The sequence below is a fragment of the Ciconia boyciana genome, chromosome 3 (genome assembly GCF_034638445.1).
Source record: "Ciconia boyciana chromosome 3, ASM3463844v1, whole genome shotgun sequence".
Taxonomy (NCBI): Eukaryota; Metazoa; Chordata; class Aves; order Ciconiiformes; family Ciconiidae; genus Ciconia; species Ciconia boyciana.
The window spans coordinates 39295383-39316371 of record NC_132936.1 but is presented as its reverse complement, the minus strand read 5'-3'; the positions used below and the strand labels follow the sequence as shown (position 1 = coordinate 39316371).

The 20989-nt window shown below is 40.3% G+C and overlaps 1 protein-coding gene across 2 annotated transcripts in view; it reads left to right on the top strand.

Annotated features, from left to right (window-relative positions):
* The first annotated feature begins 1604 nt into the window (after window positions 1–1604).
* Window positions 1605–20989, top strand: part of UBE3D (ubiquitin protein ligase E3D) — an 84707-nt gene continuing 65322 nt past the window's right edge. The window contains exons 1-7 of one of the 2 annotated variants that reach the window (XM_072855372.1): window positions 1605–1764; window positions 2324–2523; window positions 4403–4493; window positions 9599–9830; window positions 15671–15740; window positions 18249–18318; window positions 19195–19303. In XM_072855372.1, the coding sequence (XP_072711473.1) occupies window positions 1703–1764; window positions 2324–2523; window positions 4403–4493; window positions 9599–9830; window positions 15671–15740; window positions 18249–18318; window positions 19195–19303 (834 nt within the window). In that variant the 5' untranslated portion in view covers window positions 1605–1702. The remainder of the gene's footprint in view (window positions 1765–2323; window positions 2524–4402; window positions 4494–9598; window positions 9831–15670; window positions 15741–18248; window positions 18319–19194; window positions 19304–20989) is intronic. The other variant, XM_072855371.1, reaches the window with a different exon arrangement.

Sequence of the window (20989 nt, the reverse complement as noted above, 5' to 3'; positions counted from 1 at the left end):
AGCATCATACGGGCTGCTGTGAGGAAACTCCACCCCAGCCAGACCTGGTACGGGGGGCTGCAGCTTCAGAGGCTGGGGGCTGCAGGGACCACCCTGCAGAGGTGGTGCCTTTGCTTGCTGGATGTGTGCAGTGGTGAGGAGTCGTTGCCAATCTAAGGAGCTTGAGGAGGAGTCCAGCAGACAGTGCAGAACCAGTGAAGATGAAAAAGAGTTTGACAGGGTCTTCCCAGAGACCCTGCGGAAGTGAGAGTCCAAACTGCACAGAAGGAGGGGCAGCTAGAGATTGAGGTCAGGTGTAGGGAAATGAAGGGTTTCCTGTCACGGGGAAGGCTGGAAGCTTGTGACTTCTAGCAACAGGAGGACAGCTCCTACTCCACCTGCAGATCTGCAACTGGAGTATAGGCTCCATGCCCTGGTAGCAGATGACAGGGAGAAAGGCTTATCTGGGGAAGCACTGCAGTTGGCCAAGCCTGAACCATACAGCAGCACCACCAGGAGAAAATGGTGGATGAGAGCAGGGGGTGACTCCCTGCTGTGAGGGATGGAGGACCCCTCTGCCAACCTGAGTTGGGTTTTTTGCTTGCTGGGGCTTTGGATCCAACACGCTGCAGGGACACTGTTGAGGCTTGCCCGTCCCTCAGCCTACTGCCCCCAGCTGCTTATCCACATGAGCACCAATGATTCTGCCCTCTCTGTGAAGAAGCATCTTGGGTATGTGGAGCTCTTGTACGGGCTGGGCAATGGGCTGGGTCAGAGCTTGTACATCAGGGTCAGAAGAGAAGCCGGTGAGGGTGACAGCTTGGTGGGAGCATGTTACAGACCACCTGATCAGGATAAGGAAGTGGATGAAGTCTTTTGATACAACCCAAGGAAGTGTCTGTGTCACAAAGCCTGGTTATCATGGGGGACTGCTGCCCCTGTGAAGGACAAGGCCTGGGCACCAGTAGAGACCAGGAGTGCCCAGCTGGGGAGTGCCCAGCTGGGGAGCAGCTCTGTGAAGAAGGCCCTGGGGCCCTGGTGGGCAGCGAGCTGAGCTGGCCCTGACAGCAATGAGGGCCAACAGCATCCTGGAGCAGAGCCTGTAGATCAAGGAGACTGATTATCCCCCGTTACTTGGCACTTGATAAGACCACATCTAGGAGACAGTGCTGAGTCTTCCCCGCATGCCCCTTGCAGGGAAGGTGTCCAAAACCAGGCCCAAGTCTGTTGGACACCACCAGGACGGTTGGGGCACTGTGAGGTGAGATGGCTTCGGGGGGGGACCCAACCACAGCCCCCAGTGCCTGTGGGGAGGTGCCTGAGAAGACGGACTCAGGCTTCTCACGGCAGTGGTGTGGCAGGAGGACAGGAGACAACAGGCAGATGTTGACACACACGAGGTTCAGGCTGGGCATAAGAAAACCCCGTGAGGCCAGCCGAGGCCTGGAGCGGCTGCCCAGGCAGCTTGTGCAGGCCTCGACCTCGGGGCTTCGGGACCCGACGGGACCCAGCCCTGTGCACCCAGGCCCGACCCCACAGCCGACCGCGGGGCGAGCAGGGGGTGGGCGGCAGCCACCGCGGGGCGCCTTCCCGCGGCTGCCACCCGGGGCATCGCCGGCGCCGGGCTGTAGGCGGCGCTGTGGCGGGCGGCCGCACCCCGCCTGCGCCGGCCGGCAGAGCGGTCGCTTCCTGCGCGGGCTGCCGGAGCTGTTCCCCTCCCGGCATGGCGGGAGGGTTTCTGCTGGAGATCAGGCGGGGGACGCAGAGCGCGTTGCTGGTTATCCGGTAGTGCGGGGGTGCTGCCTGCCTTCCGCCGCTCGGGCCGTGCGGAGCGGCCGGTGCCGGCGGGGGGGGCGCAGGGCGCGGCGGGTCTGGCTTTTAGCGTCCTTAGCCTTTAACGGGGGGGTGGGGGGGGGACGACCGCATTATGTACCGTCGCCTCCCCCTGCCTTTCCCTTCTTGTGCGACCTAGAAAAGCCTGAGTTACTGTGCAAATAAATGCTTCCTGAGAACGGTGGTTTATTTCTCTCGATTGCTTCTCACGCCCGCGGGAGACCTCGGTTTACCGCGTGGGTGCCGGGGCGCGACTCGGGCCGCGTGGAGCTGGTGGCCGACCCCGGGCTCGGTCCACCGGCTCGCGGGCGAGGCGTCCCGCGCCCCCTCACGCCGCCTTCGCGTTGTGTCCCCAGCTGACACGGAGCTTTTACGGTGTTGCGCAAGCCGCAGCCCAGCTCAGGTGCCTTCGCGCTGAGGTCCTTCTCGCCCGTTTTGGCCTGCGTGTGTAAAGTAGCAGCTCGTCCTGACCCCTCCTTTCTGAGGTAAACCCGTTACTTTGCGTCCCCAGCGAGACGGACCTCCCGAGCTCGCCGGTGGATGTTTCGGTGGCTGCGGACCGTCTGGAAGTGAGAAGCGGCGGGAGCTGCAAGGCGGCCGCACTGCCGGCAGAGGTCAGGCTGGCCCCGTCCTCCTGCCGCGGCCTGCACCGCCTCCCCGGCGACGGCCTGCACCTGCGCATGCGCCTGCGCCGCCCGCCGCCGAGCGCCGGTAAGGCTGACGCGGGGCCCGCGCTGTGCCGGCTCCCTCAGCGCAGAGCGGGTGGGGAAGGCTTGGCCCGTTGCTTAAAAAAAGGCTGCTTTGCTTAGGGTTATCTCAAACCTTACTGTTTTAAGTGACGTGCAAGCAGAGACTTTAAAGTGTGGATTCTGCAGTACCAAAACCACCCCAAACCCAACTGGAGTGCGTGGTTTGCGTTGTGCATGTGCTGTTGTTTTTTCTAAAAGGCTCTCTTTAGCTCCGAATTGAAGATTTAAACGGGGACTGATAATAAAACTGTCATTTTTAAAAATCAAAAGTGCAAAAAGTGGCGTAATGAAAGGGAGACACGGTTGCTGAGTGTTTTGTGTAGGAGTTTGAGAACTGCTCTCAGTTCTTCCCCCGTGCTTTTCCATATTACTTCAAAATTATTTTCTGTTCCTCCTATTTCGTGTTTGGTAGCTGAAAATGCAGTAATGTGATTCATCAAGGCTATCATACCAAGGTTGTCACCGGCCACTTAATCATAAAGGATTGTGATTTTGTGTTGGGGCTTGTTCTCACAGCCTCAGTTTGCAGAGGTTAATGTTGCAGTAATGTCTGCAAAGTTACGTTCTTTATTTCCATGATGCTAATTCAGGTCTAGGATGTGATTGCGTAAATAGGAAGCATGGTAGTATAGCTGGTGCTTTCTTTCATTCTATCCAAGCTCAGTGTGTTTAGATTCATTTAATAGGATGTCACACAGAAAGATACCTTAAATAACACAAAATTGTCATTCTGTGGTTTTACAGTAGAAAAGACCAATAAAGTATGCAATAATGGTTTCAGCACCAGAAACACACTGGAATACTCTGTTGATTTTATGGTATGCTGAGGTTGCTTCTGTACGTTAATCTGTAATTATGCATGTGCTTTTGACAATTCAGTTATACAAAAATTATTTAGTGTGTCTTATTAATGAGGCATGCTTCAAAAGATCAAAGATGAAGTTTTAAAAATTTACCTTTGAAAGCCGTATCAGTGAAAATCATGTATGTGAACCAGATGGTAACTAATAACCTTAGTTAGCCTTTAATGTTTTATATTAGTATGCAAAACTAGTTGTCTCTTACATGAAATTCTGGAACCTTTTAAAGTACTTTTCATTTGTGGTTGCAACCTAAATCTTAAATACTGAATGCCAGTGCTGAGAATATACTTTGATTCTTAAGTTTGAGAAAGTGGGCAATGAAAAGCATATTCATACATAGAGCTAGGCTTACAGTTTTACTTTTCTTCCACCTAATGTTATTTGATAATTTGTGGGGGCTTTTATAGCTCCTTTTTTAATTTGGAAAAGTTGTCTGAGCTGGCTTTTGTGAGATGGTTTTTGCTTTGCTGGCCTCCAGAGGGTATTGCTCACTATCTGTTCCTTGACTGGTACGACGGTGGCTGGTATCTTACCTACCTGAAAATTTAAAACTCATGCCCTTACCCCCCCCACTTTGTGTTACATATTGGGATGTACCCTCATATTGCGGAGACACTGATTAGCAGAAATACCATTACGAAAGAGTGGCATTGAATTTTAATTTATACAATCTCTGTAATGATATCAATATCTCAGCTCCCCCTGTGGAGAGGATTTGCACCTTTAAAATAATTATTCATGTGTACAATTCCTACTCAGCAGTATAGGACGTGAGGTGGAGATAGCAAGTTTTTCCTAAATCTAAGTACTTGCTTCTACAGGTAAATAAATTAAGGTTGTGTTTAAAATGTCAGCATTTTGCTTTGTTTGTTAGATTCTTATCTTTTTTGGTTTGAGGTATTTGGCAGGATTTTTCTGTACAAGTGACTGAAAATTTTACACAATTTTGAAGATTGATATGTCTTCTTCTATCTATAGATTTGGTTTTTACTTTGAGGGAGAGCCTGAAACCCCAGAAGAATTATGTCTTTTACTGTCAGTCCTGTGGTGACATCATAGTACAAGACCGGTGAGTACTGCAGTGTCTTGTATTTATAGCAATAAATGCCATAGTGATTGGTATTCATGTTATTTTGTGTACTTAGAGAGACAGCTAAAAGGTATTTATTTTGCAATTGATAGATGAGAACACTTTTAAAGCACTACAGATGACTAAAAGCAAAATTACCTGAAACAGTTTTTCACCCTTTATTCATTTACTTCTTGATTTCATTCTGGATGGAAAGTAGAAGTACCTTACAAAGGGAGTTTGGTGCATTGCCCTGGAAGCTGGGAAGTCTGGATTCTTTTCCTGCTTGTCTGCTATGCTTTGAGTGAGACTTTTCCTTTTGTAGCTGGACTTCCTATGTGTAAAATTTCTGCTTTGAGATCTATGCTTCTTGTTCATACAGAATCTCTTTGGACGCATTATAATAGCTTCTGTTTTTTCTGTACAAACAAAGAGCTGTAACATTTTGGCCTGGAAATATTGCAAATGTTCATAGTTTTCATTGATTTAAAAAATACTCATAGTGTATTAGTAGCTGACATCTTTGCTATGTTGAAGGGAATAAAACTGAGAATTTAAGCCTAGTCTTCTTTCTTCCTCTGCACTTCAGGGATCCTCTTCAGTCTCTTATAAATTCCCTTCACTCATTGTGCTGTAGTTATAGAGTGGCTGCTCAGAATGGGGATGTTGGCCACAGCTCCCTTCTATCTGTTAAGCAACGCCAGCCTCCACCAGTTGGGATCAGGGATGCTGAATTTGGGAAACACAGGAGCTGTTTCTTGGCGGCGTGACTCGGCCTTATCTCTATTCCTTACAAAGTCTGCAAAGTGAATGAGAATTTCAATAAAAAGCTGCTGCATTTTCTGGCTCTTCTGATGTACAATTTTGACAGCTTCAGCTGGATATATAAGAATTGTTAGAGAGGCACTTGCAGCCTTTTATGATCTGTGTCACTCCTAACACTCAAAATGGTAGTACAAATGTGGTATATTCTGTAAACTCCTGTTACTTTCTTGTCATACATATGTATTTATGGCTGGCTTGAATGTAACTGAATGAGGATTTCCTGGCTTTCTCTTCTGAAATGTCTCATCAGAAAGTCTAGTAATAACTCTTATTTTGATACATTTGTAGAGTAGTGAAATTTCTAATTTCTAGTCAGTAACATTTGCTTTCAAAAGATACTGCACTTTTCTATTTTCGTCTCTGAGGGGGCGTTTTCCTGAATTTCAGCGCATCAAATTCATATGCATGGAGTTTACATCTTTTGGTTCTGCATCCTGTAATGTGACGCAGTCAGAATTTTTTGAGAAAGGAAAAAGAAGGCATGTTCATGGCTCTTTGCTTGGCATTTCTCCTTGCAGGGACCCTCTGAGCCCCTCCAATGTTATCACTTAAAAAGTATTGATTAAGACAAGGGTAGAAGAGTGGACCTGCCAGTGTATCCAACACCTTCTGTTCCAGCACTTCCAAAAGGAAGACAGTAGTGTAGTATTTTTTAGCACTTTTAGCTAAAAAATTCGTGTGGTGGTCTCTCCAGGGAGAGTGAGTATGACAATGGCAGCACAGGTGGTGGTATCAAAGGGAAGTTACACAACTGTGTGAGGGGGAACTTACTGAAGTGTGAATTACTAGGAAAGGGTCTATAATAAGAAAAACCTGAGATCTAGAAAATGATACTTTTGAGGAGAAATTGAAATAAATGGGATTTAGTTTGGATAAGGCTGTGGAGAAGACGTAAGACTCTTCCAATATGTAAGAAGTTGCTGCAAAGAAGGTGGCAGTAGTCTTCAGTTGAAGCAAGACAAATTTAGGTTAAAACGAAAAAAACCCCCAAGCCTATTGTAAAGCTTATTTTTTACTGTTAGAGTCTGCATAGGAAGCCATCATTTTAGAGACTAGATTAGAGAAATATGTTAGGAATGGTTTAAATGTAAGTGATCCTTCCTTGATGCAAGAAAATGGACTCTACATTTTCTGAAATCCCCTGGCTTAGTCTGTTTCCTTCCATTAATCTGACAGCTCTTCAGAGGTTAGGGTTATGCTCTCTGATTCTTCTTCATTAACCCTCACATTACCCACATTAGAGGAGGTGATTAGATTTTTCTTTTTTTCTTCCACGATTTAAGAGGTGCAAAGAATTTGGTATATTTTCTTTTTTCTTTCTCTCCTTCCAGTTAGGCTAAATGTAGCTCATATATAAATAATTCTTTAAGGCTTTATTTCTGTCATGAGGAAATTCTTAAAGGCTGAATGTTGTGAAAAATAAATTTCATAAATAGAGTATTAAGCAATAAACCTTTTCTTTAGTCCAAACGTTAAGAATTTGTACTACATAAGTATTCTATTGAAACACTGATGGCAGGGGGAATCTTCTAATTACACTTTTCCTACATAAATAGCTTTAAGCATGACAATTAACTGTCAAGCTGGGCTGTCCAAGATTTTTTAGTAAGTAAATAAGGAAGACTGCTGTTAAAGAAATTCAGTTGGATCTTTTTTCTTTCTCTTTTTATCTGATGGAACAGAAGGGTTGTATATTTAAAAGTCTAAAGTCCATTTTACTTCCAGTTTTCAGAATTTTCAATAGGTAGGATATTACTGGGTTCTTGGTTATTAGTTAACAATGGTGTTAGAGATTATTTTTCTTAGTCCAGTCTTATAAGGATTTCTATGGTCAAATACTTACCTTAGCATGGAAGCCCACCTAAGAATTACATCCTTATGGCAGGACTCTTTTAGACTAGTGCCTAACTTCTAGCTTTTTAAAATTAAGTTAATTACCTAGGCTTCCTCTTTTTGGAGACAGAGAACTATTTCCAGAAGGAGATTCAGCCTGACTATATTAGACACTTTCAGAAGGAGAAAGTTTCTCTTAAAGGTCCCAACCTAAGAATTCTTTGTCGCTCTCTGGCTGTGAAGGCAGCCTAGGTGGCTATCTTAAAGTAGAAACTAAGTTGTTATTAGGAGCAAGGTTGGGGAGATAAGTCCCCCTGTTAGCTAGGTTTTATCACTCTATTTAGCAGCCCCAAGTTAGTCAGCACCCAGTAAACTTCAAGTTTCTTTTTTTGTTGTTTTTCTGGAAAGCTACGTTTTTATTAGTGCTACATTTTTCCAATTCTGGTGATCCAGAATATGGCTTCCCTCCTACGAATGGCAGTAGCCCAAAATATAGTGGAAATGCTACATTTTCTGTATAGCTCAAAGTTAGGAGGAGTTTGTTTAGGAAATTTCTACTGGTTGAAGCAACTGCTTTTGTTGGCAAGAATTCAAGATCTTGATGCTCTGGACTGTGAGGGTAAAGAAAGGGTAATGTAATGAAACTGGACAGCATTAAACTGCAGCTTAAGGTAATCTCTGTTTCCCCCCCCCCCGTATGTAACACTTGAAAAAACATTGCTGAGCAATACCAGCTTTTTGTTGCTGTAAAGAGCAATACATAGGAATGAAGACTTCCTTTTTTCAGTGTGAGTCTGGGCATTGGAACTAATTGTATAAGGCTGACGAATAATCAGTCATTAGGTCAACGCCAGAATTAAGGTCCCACCATGGCAGAAATGTGGCTGTATCTCAGGCAATATATGAGACCACAGAAGGTGAAGACAGTGCTGGGTAGTGCCGAGATGTGATCTTATTTAGTTATGGTAAAGCTGGGTCAGAGGACGAGTTATTCCAACTTTCATCTGCAGGTGGGGCAAGCACAGTTTAAAATGTATTGTCGATCTAGAAAGAAGGAAGTTTTTATAAAAGATTTTACTTTGACCCACCCAACAATACAGAAGGCACAAGAAACTACAATGGAAAGAACTGGCATCTTCAGAAAAGAATAGTCAGTGAACTGCAAGAAAGGGAGGGTGTCTAACTGTTGGCTTAGCAGATGTGTGTTTATTTGTGAAGTAGCATCGTAAGCAAAGTTGTATTTGCAAGTTTTAAGTAAGGAGTAGAATCAAGATACTCTGTAAAGGTTTCAGGCAACAGCAGCAGAAGTAAGGGAACAAAAGGAAAGCATTCAAGGAAACTAGGCAGAGAGCAGAAAGCGCAGCTCTGCAGCAAACAGTACATCTAGAAACTGTTGGAGAGGTGCGCACTGTTAAAGCCATTGCTCATTATTTTGGTAAAGGGGCTGAATTTCTTCCCAGTGCAATAGTTTTCTAGAAAACACAGATTAAAGAAAGTGTAAATATGTGGACAGTATCCATCAGTGCTTCTACATTCTTAATAAAAACACATGGTTTTATTCTGTGGTGGGACTGCGGAATGGCTATAGGAGCTGTAAGCAGGAAACTATTGACCACTCACTCATAATGACCAAGCTGGTATTTATATAGCCACATGTATATATTCTAGCTTTAAGAGTATACTTTACAACTTAAAGCAGTGATTCCAAACCTTGGCTTATAAAATCCTTTGGCACGGTATCTAACCAAAGAAAGTAAGTTAAAAGCAACACTTACAATGAAAGCAAAGTCTGCTATTGCCTGGAGCAGCCTCCTTGGTCCATACAGCTGCCCAGGAGAAAGGGATTTCGGGGTTTTTTGTGTGTGACTTCTGAAAGTTGAATCTGAATCTAAATTAAGATTGCATTATCCTTTTGTTTTATTTTGGTTTGGTTTAATTAAGATATACTGTGGTATTTTTGTCAGGATTTAGCTTTTTCAAAGTCTGGTATCTGACTGAGGGGCTTCAAAAGACATGCTCTCCCTTGCTGTGGCAGCAGTCTGTTTCTGTTGTTTTTATATCATCATTTGGTGCAAAGGAACTTTACAAGAAGTAATAATAAATATAATTGCAAAATGCCCATTGTTACATTCTTCATGACTGGATAGCACTGTTTTATTTTTTCCATGTGATTCATTTCAAGAGAGGATTATGCCAAGTTCTGCCTTATAATCATTGGAGATTCACCCTTGGGAAATGCTTCATTACAAACTTGGCAGGAAACACTCAGCTGTTGTTTTCTCAGAATTAATCCAAATAAAGTGCCTTTGACTGAAAGGAGAGTCAAGCACTTCCTTTTGAGAAAATGCCATACTTCCCCCCGCTTTTTGTAAGGAGTCTAAGCTCTCTTTTACTGTCTTAGAAAAGAATATAATATATTGAAATATTTTTTTCTTTTTCCCTCTTAGGAAATTTCTCCGAGTTCTTCCTCTACCAAGTGAAAACTGGAGTGCTTTAGTCGAAGAGTGGTGCTGTCACCCTAACCCCTTTGCCAGAAGCACTTTGCACCCTCAGCATGATGACTGTTTTCTTGGAGACACTTTTTTTCTGTTGAATTCAGGAAATGAATCCCATGTGCCTGAATCTCCCATGTGCTGCTCAGAGACTGGACACTATGTTTCTCAGAGTGGCTCCAACTTGGTAAAGTATTTTGTTTGAATAATTCGTAAGTGAATGTATTTGGACTTTTTTTCACTGCAAACCACTTTTTTGTCACTTGTTTATTTAACTTGTATGTGTTACAGAGCTGTTTTGAAGGTCATAGGGGGTTGTTGACATTCAGTTGTACAGAAGCCAGAAAATATTCTAAGCTATGATTTACATTGTCTAAAGCAAGCACCATGGTCTTGATATTGACCTAGATATGCAAGAAGAACTTTTTCCTATAAACTGAATTAGAAACTATTTAATTATGTAGTTCTAAACCCAAATATTTCCCCCCCAAAATATCCTGAGTGAAGAACATCAACATTTAGGAAGCTAATAACTGTAATGGGTTAGGTGTTTGTCAAAGGGTAGTGGAGTGAAGAATGAGGAGGAAACTAGTAACAATGCTTTTTCTTCTCAAACTATGACTGGATGCATAAGCATAGATACAATCAAAGGAAGGTGTGATTTCCCCCCCCCCTTTTTTTTTTTAGCTTTAGAAAGACTTGGAAAAATCAGAATGTGTTTTGGTTTCAGATGTGGCTGTCTTACACTCTTAGAATATAGTAAGGAGATTGGGTTTGTTTGACTGCTCTGTCTAGTGAAAGGGACCTGCCACCCCAGGTTATAACTCCTCTTGTTGATGTGTCTGAGGTGTTCCGTGAGGGGATATATCCATCAGCTGAGTCTTTAGGAAGAAGGCTGTCATTTGGCTTAGAAACATCAACATTTGTTGTTGCACAGAAAAAAACATTTGTAGGGATACTGATGTTTCAGTGGTGGGATAAAACCCATGAAGAAAGAAAATTCAGTGCTTTACTCATCTTGGAAATCTAGCACTTCTATACAAATTCAAGCAATAATTTTTTCTTCTACCAGAAGAACATCCAGGAACTTCATTCACCGAAGCCTACATTTCCATAAGGCCTTTTCTGTTAATCTACTGCTTATCTGTATTTGTGCTCACAAAGTTTGGGCCTGCAGATACCATCTTTTCTTCCGATACCATGTATTAAACCTAATTACTGAAATCCTTCTACAATTATGGGAACCATTGCTGCCTTGGCAACTTGTGTCTGTAACAGCTGATGACTTGCTATGTACAGATTCCCAACATGAAACTTTTAATCTGTTGAGAAGTAACACCAGAGACCCCGATTCCTGTCTGCTGCTGCTGCTTATCATCATTAGGGATTTGTGTTATCCCCAGTTAAATGACCAGATTCTTGCAGTTCAACGGTTGCTGGTGCAATGTATCCAAGCAAGCCATCTGCTTGGGGAACAGTTCTGTCCTACAGTCCATATCTGCAAGTCTTGCAGCTGTGGTCCCTTTGGTTTCTTGCTCCATTGTTCTTTGAAAAGCAGAATATGAGGAGGGGAAAATAAGAACTGATTCCCTGAAAGGATATCAGCATGGGAGAAGCAGATTAATTTGGATTAACAATCAGAATTATTTCTTCTAAGTATCCTTAAGAAGGAGGCTGAGCAGAAGATTCCAAATTTCCAAGAGGACAATGCTTTCTGCCAGAGGTCCCCAAAATGAATTATCTCACATTTCAGTAGTCTCAAAAGAGATCTTAGAACAATGGGAACAAAGACAGGAATAAGCAGGGTGCATGGAGTTCATATTGCAGGCCAAAGACAGGGGAGCAGTCTGCCCAACACACTTCAATCAATCAGGGAGAATGTTTGCCAGAAAAGGGTTGTTTTTGAGGCAGAAACGTGATGAAAGGATGTGGGACAAAGATGTTACTGAGATGTGGGTCAAACCAGGATAACAGCAGAACTTTTGAATGAGGGAGGAGGTTATTTTCTGTCAGAGGCATACAATAGTAGTTTAGTGTGATGAATTTTCATGTTTGCTTCCTTGAACTTGCCTTGAAGTTGAGGATTCTTTCCTTGTTTGTGTCAAATCCCTCTTTCTACATCTTTCACGCTTGCAATGAATTCTCATTTCTGTGTTTGCTTATTTCCAGGATCACTCAGTTGCCAAGCAAATGAGCAAAACTGTAAGATCGAACAGAAACTGGACTAATAAGGAAAAAAAACCTCATACTGAAACAGAAAATTATTCCATAATATGAGTAATTGAAAGTTACAGGCAAGATAGATTGCTATTGGCATAAATGTTCTCATTTCAGACAATATTGTTGCAGTCTGCCCCAGTATGAAAGTTCTTTTTTAATTGCATTGCAGTTCTTTGGAAAGTGTTTGCCTATAACCAAAATAGTAGCAGGAATGTACCAGAGATGCTTAAACAATCTTTTGCAGCCTCCAGTGGGACCAAGACAGCATCCGTCCATTGCAAACGTATTTCTCACATCTATTAGTCTTCCAGTGTAACATAGTTTTTAAATATCATATGGTCTTGCAGCATCCTAATAGTATCTCTTGGGGAAAATATTTTCCCTGACACCATATCAGGGATCCTTAGGAATAAAACCAGAAAATATTAGACTGGTGATCCACCTCCATCTGCAGATTGCCAGCAGCTGCAAGTTGTCAAATAGATATATTGATTTAATTAGTCTAGCTAAAACTACTGCTTTTTCTGTTGAAGCATGATACAATGAGTTAGCGGTGTTTTTTAGGTACTGTACTGCACGATTCTCAGCTAGCACCTGTAACTGTAGTCAGAAAAAAACATTAAAGTTGTAGCTGTCAAGGAAGTACTGTATATTATATACTTGTACTGTGCAATATTTGTACCAACCTCAAATACTGGTTTTCACAAAACCCTGTCTACTTATCCTTGCTCTTCACGTTAAGCGTGTAATTTTGCTGCGTACATTTGAGAGGAGTAGCAAGGTAGGAACTGGGAAAGGAGATAACTGCATATATATGAACCAGATGGTTTTTCTGTTCTCCATAACAAGAGGGCTGTACTTCCAACATAGTCAGCTCTCTGAAGCTTTAACAGAGGCTGCTGGGCTCTCCCTGGAGCTTTTAGTTTGATTCCTGGTTTGTGAGGAGCAAGCAGGACTTTGTGATCATAAGTTCAGATTCCACGTGGAATGCTTTATGTTTTTCATGGAGCTAGAGTGGTCCTTTCTGTTCATTTTATTATTTGCATAGTACAGATCAGAGAACTCTGTTAGGTATTTCCAGCATCAAATCCATCAGTTCTGTCTGAGCTATAGCTTTGAAAAAGACGTCCAGTATTGATTTAATACTTCAAATGATGGAAGCTTTATGACATTCCTTGGTAAGCTGTTTCAGTGGTTAATCGTCCTGACTCTTTGCTGCCTTCTTATTAAATTAAGCAAACTAAGAATGACAACTCTGCATCTCTTTTTATCTCTAAGGTGCATTTATTTTCTAGAAATTATTTTTGTAGCAGTTTTCAAACCATTTTCCAAATTTTTAACATACTTAATAGATCCATTTTTGCAGTAATCATCTCACTAATTCTGAAAATGTTATATTTTTTTGTTTATCCATATCAACTATTCAGTTGTTCATGCATTCAGAGATCATATTTGCCCTTTCTTTTGTAGCATCTCATTAGTAACTCTAGTTTGGTTAGCTACCATCATCTAAATTCTTTTGATTTTTGCTGTCTTCCACTATGTATTCCTTTATTTTATTATCCCTGGCTTTGTTGTTCCTGAATATATGATCTGGCATTTGGCTATATTTTAGTGCAGATTGTTAGACTAAGCACAACCTACTTAATGATCCAGGCTGGTGTGTATAACGCCCTTGTTTACCCCTTCCCTATCATTGCAGCAGGAAGTACTTACACTTTTCCATAGCGTAACTGAAAAAATTGGCCCAGCGCATCTATTTGACTTGTCTATAATCTCTTTCATCACCGGTCTAATCGCAGACCACATGTCCTTCAAGACGCCTGAATTAGAATAAATTAACAAAGCATTATTCAATTTTTGATTAGGATAATTGTGCTTGGAAATCTGCATAGTCTGAAAGTCCACAATCCAGGTTCTGGAGACAGCCTCTAATGGACATACCTCAAAACTTACCTTTGTAATATGAAAAGTGTACCTCATATAGCTAGGGCCACTGGATTTACTTCATGCTGCCTTTTTTTTTTAAATAATTTTGTGATGTGATAGGCCACAGAGCATCACTGTTTGTTCTGGACATCAGTCTGACACATCATCATCATACATTTTAACATTTCAACACTAAAGAGTATGATAGTGGTGATGGAGAAAAACTATGCTCCCCAAAGAGTGCATGTGTGTTCACTCCAGTTGGAATCCATAGGAACTATTGCCATCTTTTACAAAGGTTACAGAGAAAGATAAATTTGGAGTTTTTTCCCCTCAACTAGTTTAATTTATGCCAAATTTAGATATTATTTTTGTAGGCATATGCTGAAATATGATTTCTCAAGTTGATAGTGACTTGTTTGGACTTATAAACCAAGCCAATAAAAGAGTAGTTGTTTAATTACACATGGGTATTTTTATGCACTGTATACTGTATGAACAATTATAATGTTGATTATACAAAGAACATATGTAAAAATCCAATTTAGGTGTCTTCTCATTCCATTCTCAGGATTTCTAGCTCCAGAAGGGTTTATTAATTCAGGAGCATCATTGTGGTTGTATATACGTACTGCTTCCAGACCAGAGCTGTGCTGTGCTACACCCAGGTTAATAAGCCCACACAGAACCAGTCCTGAAGTTTAGACTTTGGATTAAAGCAGGAGTTGTGCTTACTTGTATCTTTATACTGATACTGAATTTAAATATTGACACTGGAATTAGTAGGAGTGTTACCAGGGCAGATCACAGGTTCATCCAGAAATGAGATCTTTTTCAATGGGCAGTAATGGATGTATAAGAGTAAGGCAAGTATTGAGTGACGTTTTGGCCAGTGTAGAGACTTCTTGAACCAGATGTTGTTATCCATATTTTTTGTTTTTAAGAAGCCCTTGGTGAACATTGTCTACCCTGAATTTTTGAAGACTTTTTGAACTTATGTATACTTTTAATATGAAAAATACTTTCCTGTAGTGAGTACCAAGCTGTATTATGCATTGTGTGACAAATACCTTCCTTTTCTTTGATACAAACCAGGTTATAATTTCATAGCATGAGCTATGACAGTAAATGTTTTTTTCTTCTTCAGCTTTTCCTAAACATTCATGATTTTGTATATCTCAATTATACCCCTCAGTTTTCTGTCTTTCATGCTTTCTCCCATTATGTGTGTTTTCTTGCCACATATGGAAACTGTTTTGCACCTCTGACAATTATTCTTTGTCAATACCTTTTCTGTTTCTGTTTGAATTGAGGGAGAGAGGTTGTCCAAGAACAGAATCCACCACACCTTTCTGGATTATCATGCCATGTTGTGTTCTTCAGCTGTTTCCTAGTAATTCAGAATACTCTGTGGACATTTTCTGGTCTCTGCCGAACACTGAACTGGTGTTCCTATAAAACTGTCCACAGTGGCTAGAACTTTTTACTGAGTGATGGTAGTCACATTGCAGCGTAATATTTTATGTATGTATTTTGGAATACTTCTTTTCATATGCATTATTTTGCCCTTATCAAAATCAAATTTACCTTTTCATTTTATCATCCAGTCACTCAATATTACGAGATTCTCCTGTTAGCTATTACAGGTTGTGCTGTGTGGTCAGTATATATTGCCAGATTTTAAAACTAGTGTGAAACTTGCAAGCAAGTCAGAGTGTAGAAAGCTGAAGTAGTGAATGCAAATCTGTGTGTATGTAAACATGAAGAGAACAGAAACAAGTACAAAGTTCACTGTCTACTCTGGAGAGTATGTTAAAATTATACATTCCTTTTTAGAATAACTGAGTGACATTTAAATGACATTTCTTTGTCCTACAGAAATCAAAGGAAAATACCAGAGTAATTTGTAAGCGCTGCAAGACAATGCTGGGAGAAACAGTATCATCAGGTATGGGATGTACAAACCAAACTAGACTTCACTGCATCAGCCATTGAGCACTGCAGGTTAAAAACTCTGGAGGAAAGTAGTTTATCAGTAAGGTGCAGGGCTGATTCCTGTGTGTTTGTCTCATTCCCTTCTGGAACAGATGAGGTTGTTGCTTCCACTATTAGACCTTGAAAGTGACTTACGACAGGGGTTTTCCTCATCCTTGTTTCTGTGGCGTATTTGACTAATTCCAAAGCTTTGGAAGACTCAATGCATGATTCCAGTTTACTATGACTCCCAATAAAAAAGGAGACCTGAGAAATTACAGATTGTTTATTTTGCTGTCAGTCCTACAGAATAATAGAAAGGTTAATTCAGAACTTGATCAACACAGAACTAAAAGCTAAAGATATGATTGCTAACAGCCAGCCTGGTTTCGTGGGAAGGAAGCCTTGTCAAAGAAACAGGTTATCTCTCATCATCTGATGATGATGAGATTATTGATTTAAAAAGCTGTCATTGTATTGAATCAGCAGGGTTTACCTGAAGTAGTGTAAAGATGAGTCTCTGGTGGTTTTTAAAATGCAGTTATTAATAAGAGAGAAGCAATGATAAGACTGTTACTAGCAGGGTTCATTCTTTCATTCTCCCTCTACTCCACTGCATCAGTCAGTGTGAGCCTGGCTCAGTTCAGAGATCTGGAGAATATAAAAACTTCTCAGAAATTGCAAAACCTGTTTAAGAAATAACTCATGAGGAGATGCAAGACAGAAGGTCTTCTGTTACAGAAGGTTCTGATTGTCCTGTACAGGGATCTGAACAGTACAGGCTTTAATAAAACCAACTTTAAGGTAAGATGTTTGAAAGCCCACAAAGCAAGTTGTGACTTTGGGAAAGCAGTGGTTAGAAAAGAGCTTCACAGGTCATCATGAATAATGGATGCCTTAATCTAGGCCTTCAGATGGTTGTAGCAACCAGTAATTGATGTGATTAGTGGGTATGGGAAAAGGAAAATACTGTGTAGAAGTGGAGGGATTTGGTCTGGACTCTCTACGTGGCTGAAGTTAGATAGCATGTCCATTGTTTTGACCATGTTTCTTCAGAACTGTAGGAAATTTACATAGAGTTGAAAGAACAGACAGAAAAACTAACCAGAGATGTATGGTATAAGTCTAGACAGAACCATCTCTGTGAAAAGAGACTAGAGAGCAGACTTGACTGTCATGCTTTGGTCCTTCCTCATAAGCAGATATCAGTGCCTTGAAGACAAAGCTGGATTAGAGTGGGGTAGCTGTGGAGGCCAGGTTTGGCTTTGAAATTCCCTGTCAGCTATTCCTTCTCCCAACTCTATCCCCATATACTCATATGATTTTTTTCTTGGCAAATCCCACCTTTTATCTCTCTGCAAGCAAACATCTCCTTAACTCCCAATGCCCTTGCAGCTGTAGCGCCAATTCCTGACTCAGGGTAACAGCTGGGGAGCTAGAGTGAGCGAACTGGCTTCTTTTCTGCCTGTATCCCAGGAGTAGGCACAGCGTGGAGCAGACTAAAATTAAACTTAGAAGTAAAATATAATTTCCTAACAGTGAGGATAATTTAAAAAGTGTAGTACTTATCTGGAGAAGGGGTGGGACTACCAAGCCTTCGGAATCTTTAAAACAGATTGTGTTCCTGAAGTGCTCACTTTCATCCAATTTTAATGGTGTTTGTGGAGGACAGAGATCAGATTAGACAATCCCTTCCACTCTTAAAATTTATGGAACTGATGAATCCGTAGTGTTGTTCACATGCTAAGGCTTGGTGGAATGAATTTATTACTCTATATGCTTAACCTGTTCTGCCTGCCCTCTGGTTAGTCTGTGTTTGTAGCATAGACCCAGAGCTTCAATATGATAATCTTTGACCTGACTGTATTTATGTGGATTAAATTCTGTACTCAAACACTTCAATTTAGTGTTAAGCGCTGTGTTAGTGGAGCTTTTGAGGAACAGTTACATTGAAACTCAGAATGTATGCAGTATTGGTGTTGAGAGTGCGATTTTTGGAAAGAAGTTCTATTCTGCTCTTTGAGCAAAGAAGAAAATTATTCCCCTGTGTGTGCTGTTATTAAAACTGTCTCTTGTGATTCACTGCAGCATTACTGAGCAGCAGAGGGTACTAAAATACTTATGTAAGCTATGCTGATCTCAGTGCTTTAGGAAAGTTCTTTCAATTCATCTTTCAGGTTTGGCTTGAGCTCTTGCTTGCTTTGTTTCAAGGTGATTGTTCCCAGTGTTAAACAAGGATCAATATGAATGACAAATTGCTGATCATGTAATTAGCTCAGAGCAGTTTTCTTCTGGCAATGTATGTTTTCTGATATTGGTTGCTTCTCCTCCCACAAACCAAAACAGAATTTGACCATCTGCTGCACCTCTTAATTGAGTGCTGAACAAAAGTTTAATTAGTGTAGTGATACAGTGACTTATAGACTACTCTTAAACAAGTGGATTGTTCTGTTGTACTTGAAAAATGTTTTTGTCATTTTAGATACCATTAAATATTATGTCACTGAGGTGATTATTCGACCATCCGAGGCAAGTTTCAGCCCAACACCAAGGTAACAAATAAAAATTTTAAAAAATCAGATAATTTGCTCAGGTTTATGTTTTAGAAAGGAGGCTAGAAATGCACTAACATTTTAGTTTCTTGAATAATTACATATAATAACAAAGTGCTGTCAAATTTTATGTAATCATCACAGAATTAAGCATTGTAAAGGTAATGTAGTCTGAATTCACTCATGTACAATTCTGTTTGCTTGTCTGCGTGTGTGTTTGTGTGTGACACAGGAGAGAGACTGCATATAATTTGTTGCAGTGTCTCACTATTCAGGTGATAAGCCAAAATACAATACTTATTTATTTTGAACTGTTTAATTTTGCATGATGTCTGGTGACTAATTATGGAAGTGGAAGGTTACATTATGTAAAGTTAACTTAAGTAAAGCTTGAAATATTTAATTGGAAGTGAGATTTTTGAATTTTCAAGTAATTCAGTTTGAAGTTAAGACTAAGATGAAACAGAACTTGATCTAGCTGTCTTGTATCATGTACTATGCATTAGTCACAGTTCTTTCCTTTTGTGAATTATATTTGAAATATGTGCATCATTCTGAACTCTGTGTTCATATGTGTAAAATATAATAGGGAAAAGTTTTTATTCAGCATTTGACATTCGGTGCTGGTCAAAATACAGGATGTGAAGCAATTTAGACTGCTGATCTATTAAAAAATTCCTGTTGCAGGAAATAGAAAGTCCTCTGGTTTTGAGGGAGAGAAAGATAAAGAAGCTCCATCTCTCAATAAAAAGTGATTGTAGGATGTAGTGGAATTGACAGCATGGAGATACTCGTATACTTGTACTGCATCGATATGAATGAGTTTGCCCATGTAGTTGTTACAAAAACATATAATATGTGCTTAATTTTAAACAGGTCTCAATTCATACAGAGCATGGTTGCTCAGTGTCTTGTGGAATTGTCCTCTGCTAAAAGCACATTTAGATTCACCATAAAAGGGGATAATGGAAAAATCTATATTCTGGTAAGGTTTTTTTTAATCTTTATCCTGCTGAAAAAGTTTAACCTATGAATTCCAGTGCCTAAAATGTTTTATTTATGCTATTCATGATTGTATGTTTAAAGAAAATGAACAAATTCAGATTATTGAAGTAGTTCTGAAGACTTCTGTTCAAGTAAGAAATTTCCCCATTTTTTAATCTAAGTGGATGTACATATAGAAATTTTCTCTATTAATATAGTAATGAAAGTACTATAGATGCACCACAAGTAGCAGAGAAATAATACTGCGTTTTGTATTCAGAAAATATGGAAAGCTTAAGTTTTGACTTTATAATATATATCTCATCTTCTTGCTCCAGTGCTTCTTATCTTTAATCACCAGAAGTTCATCAAAATATTGTCTTAAGTCAGCAGAGACTACTAATGTAGTCAGTACATTGTATTGCAAATTGAAGTGCAAACAAAAATAAAATTGCCTATTATACTTAATGTTCTAATGCTGTTAAACTTGGTTAAGTTTGATATTTAAATAGTGACAGCTAAATTCCTCAAACTTTTAAGATGGATAGGAATTTGGGTCTAGAATTATCTTAATACTATACACTTGGTATAACCAGGGATGTTTTCTTTTATTCATGAACTAAATATAGGCATAGAATTTGTCATTTTGCAGTTTGTACGAGTAATTCATAGACACAAAGGTAAAGAAATACATGATTGTGGATTCCTGCCCTGGATAAAGTTATAGATGCACTTTGTTGAGGTAGGCAATCTAACTAAATGAATTGTTTTATATAAACGTTGTCCAAGTTCTATAAGTTCCGAACATCCAGATTCTGAGGTAAGTGTATATCTGTTGCTTTTAAATAAATCTTAGTGCCAAGGTAACATTTATGCAACCACTGAGAAATACTTCTTCTGTGATGATAAAATAAGGTCTCTTGAGCAGACCCGTAATTGTCACTGTATAATCTAATTGAGGAGTCATTCAAAATTGTTGATTTTTTTCCTTGTAGCTTATGTGTTTCCAAGTTACCTAATATTCTGATACTTAAGTCTAGTAGCTCATACAGAACAAACTGGTTATTTTCTAACAGAAAAATGACCTTATTTATCAGATTGCCATTACTCTTAGCTCTGAGTTGCATTTTTGCCAATGTATTGATTAGAGGAGCAGGCTGAATTAGCATAGGGACTGGCTTCTGATTGGCATCCCTTCCTTTTTATTAGTGAGTTCTTAGTATTTTTTTGTGTGTAACATCAGAAAGCCCTCACTTGTGTCCAGGGTGAGGTTCTAGGTACTGTATACACACCAACAGGTGTTCTGGAGTCATGGGTTAAGTCTTAGGACTCAGAGGCCTTGCGGACACGTGTAATGTAAGCACTTTTTATATTAATGATTGCAAACAGCTAAACAGTAAAAAATGTAGGTGCTTGAGGCTGTGAGTACATAGCCAAGCTAGACAAGTGGTCTCATCACTGATGCATCATGGACCAGCTGTCCCACTTGTTTGTTTTGACAATGAGCCAAAGATTCTCATTCACAGTATTTGTGCTTACATATGTGAATGCACACAGCTTAGGCTGTGTATGTGATAATTAAGGTTAAGGTCTCCACAAGTCTTTTTAAATTTTTTTTTAAACCACAAATATTATGTATAATAATTTTCCTTATTTCCTCTGGATGTATCCCTTAACATTACCAGTT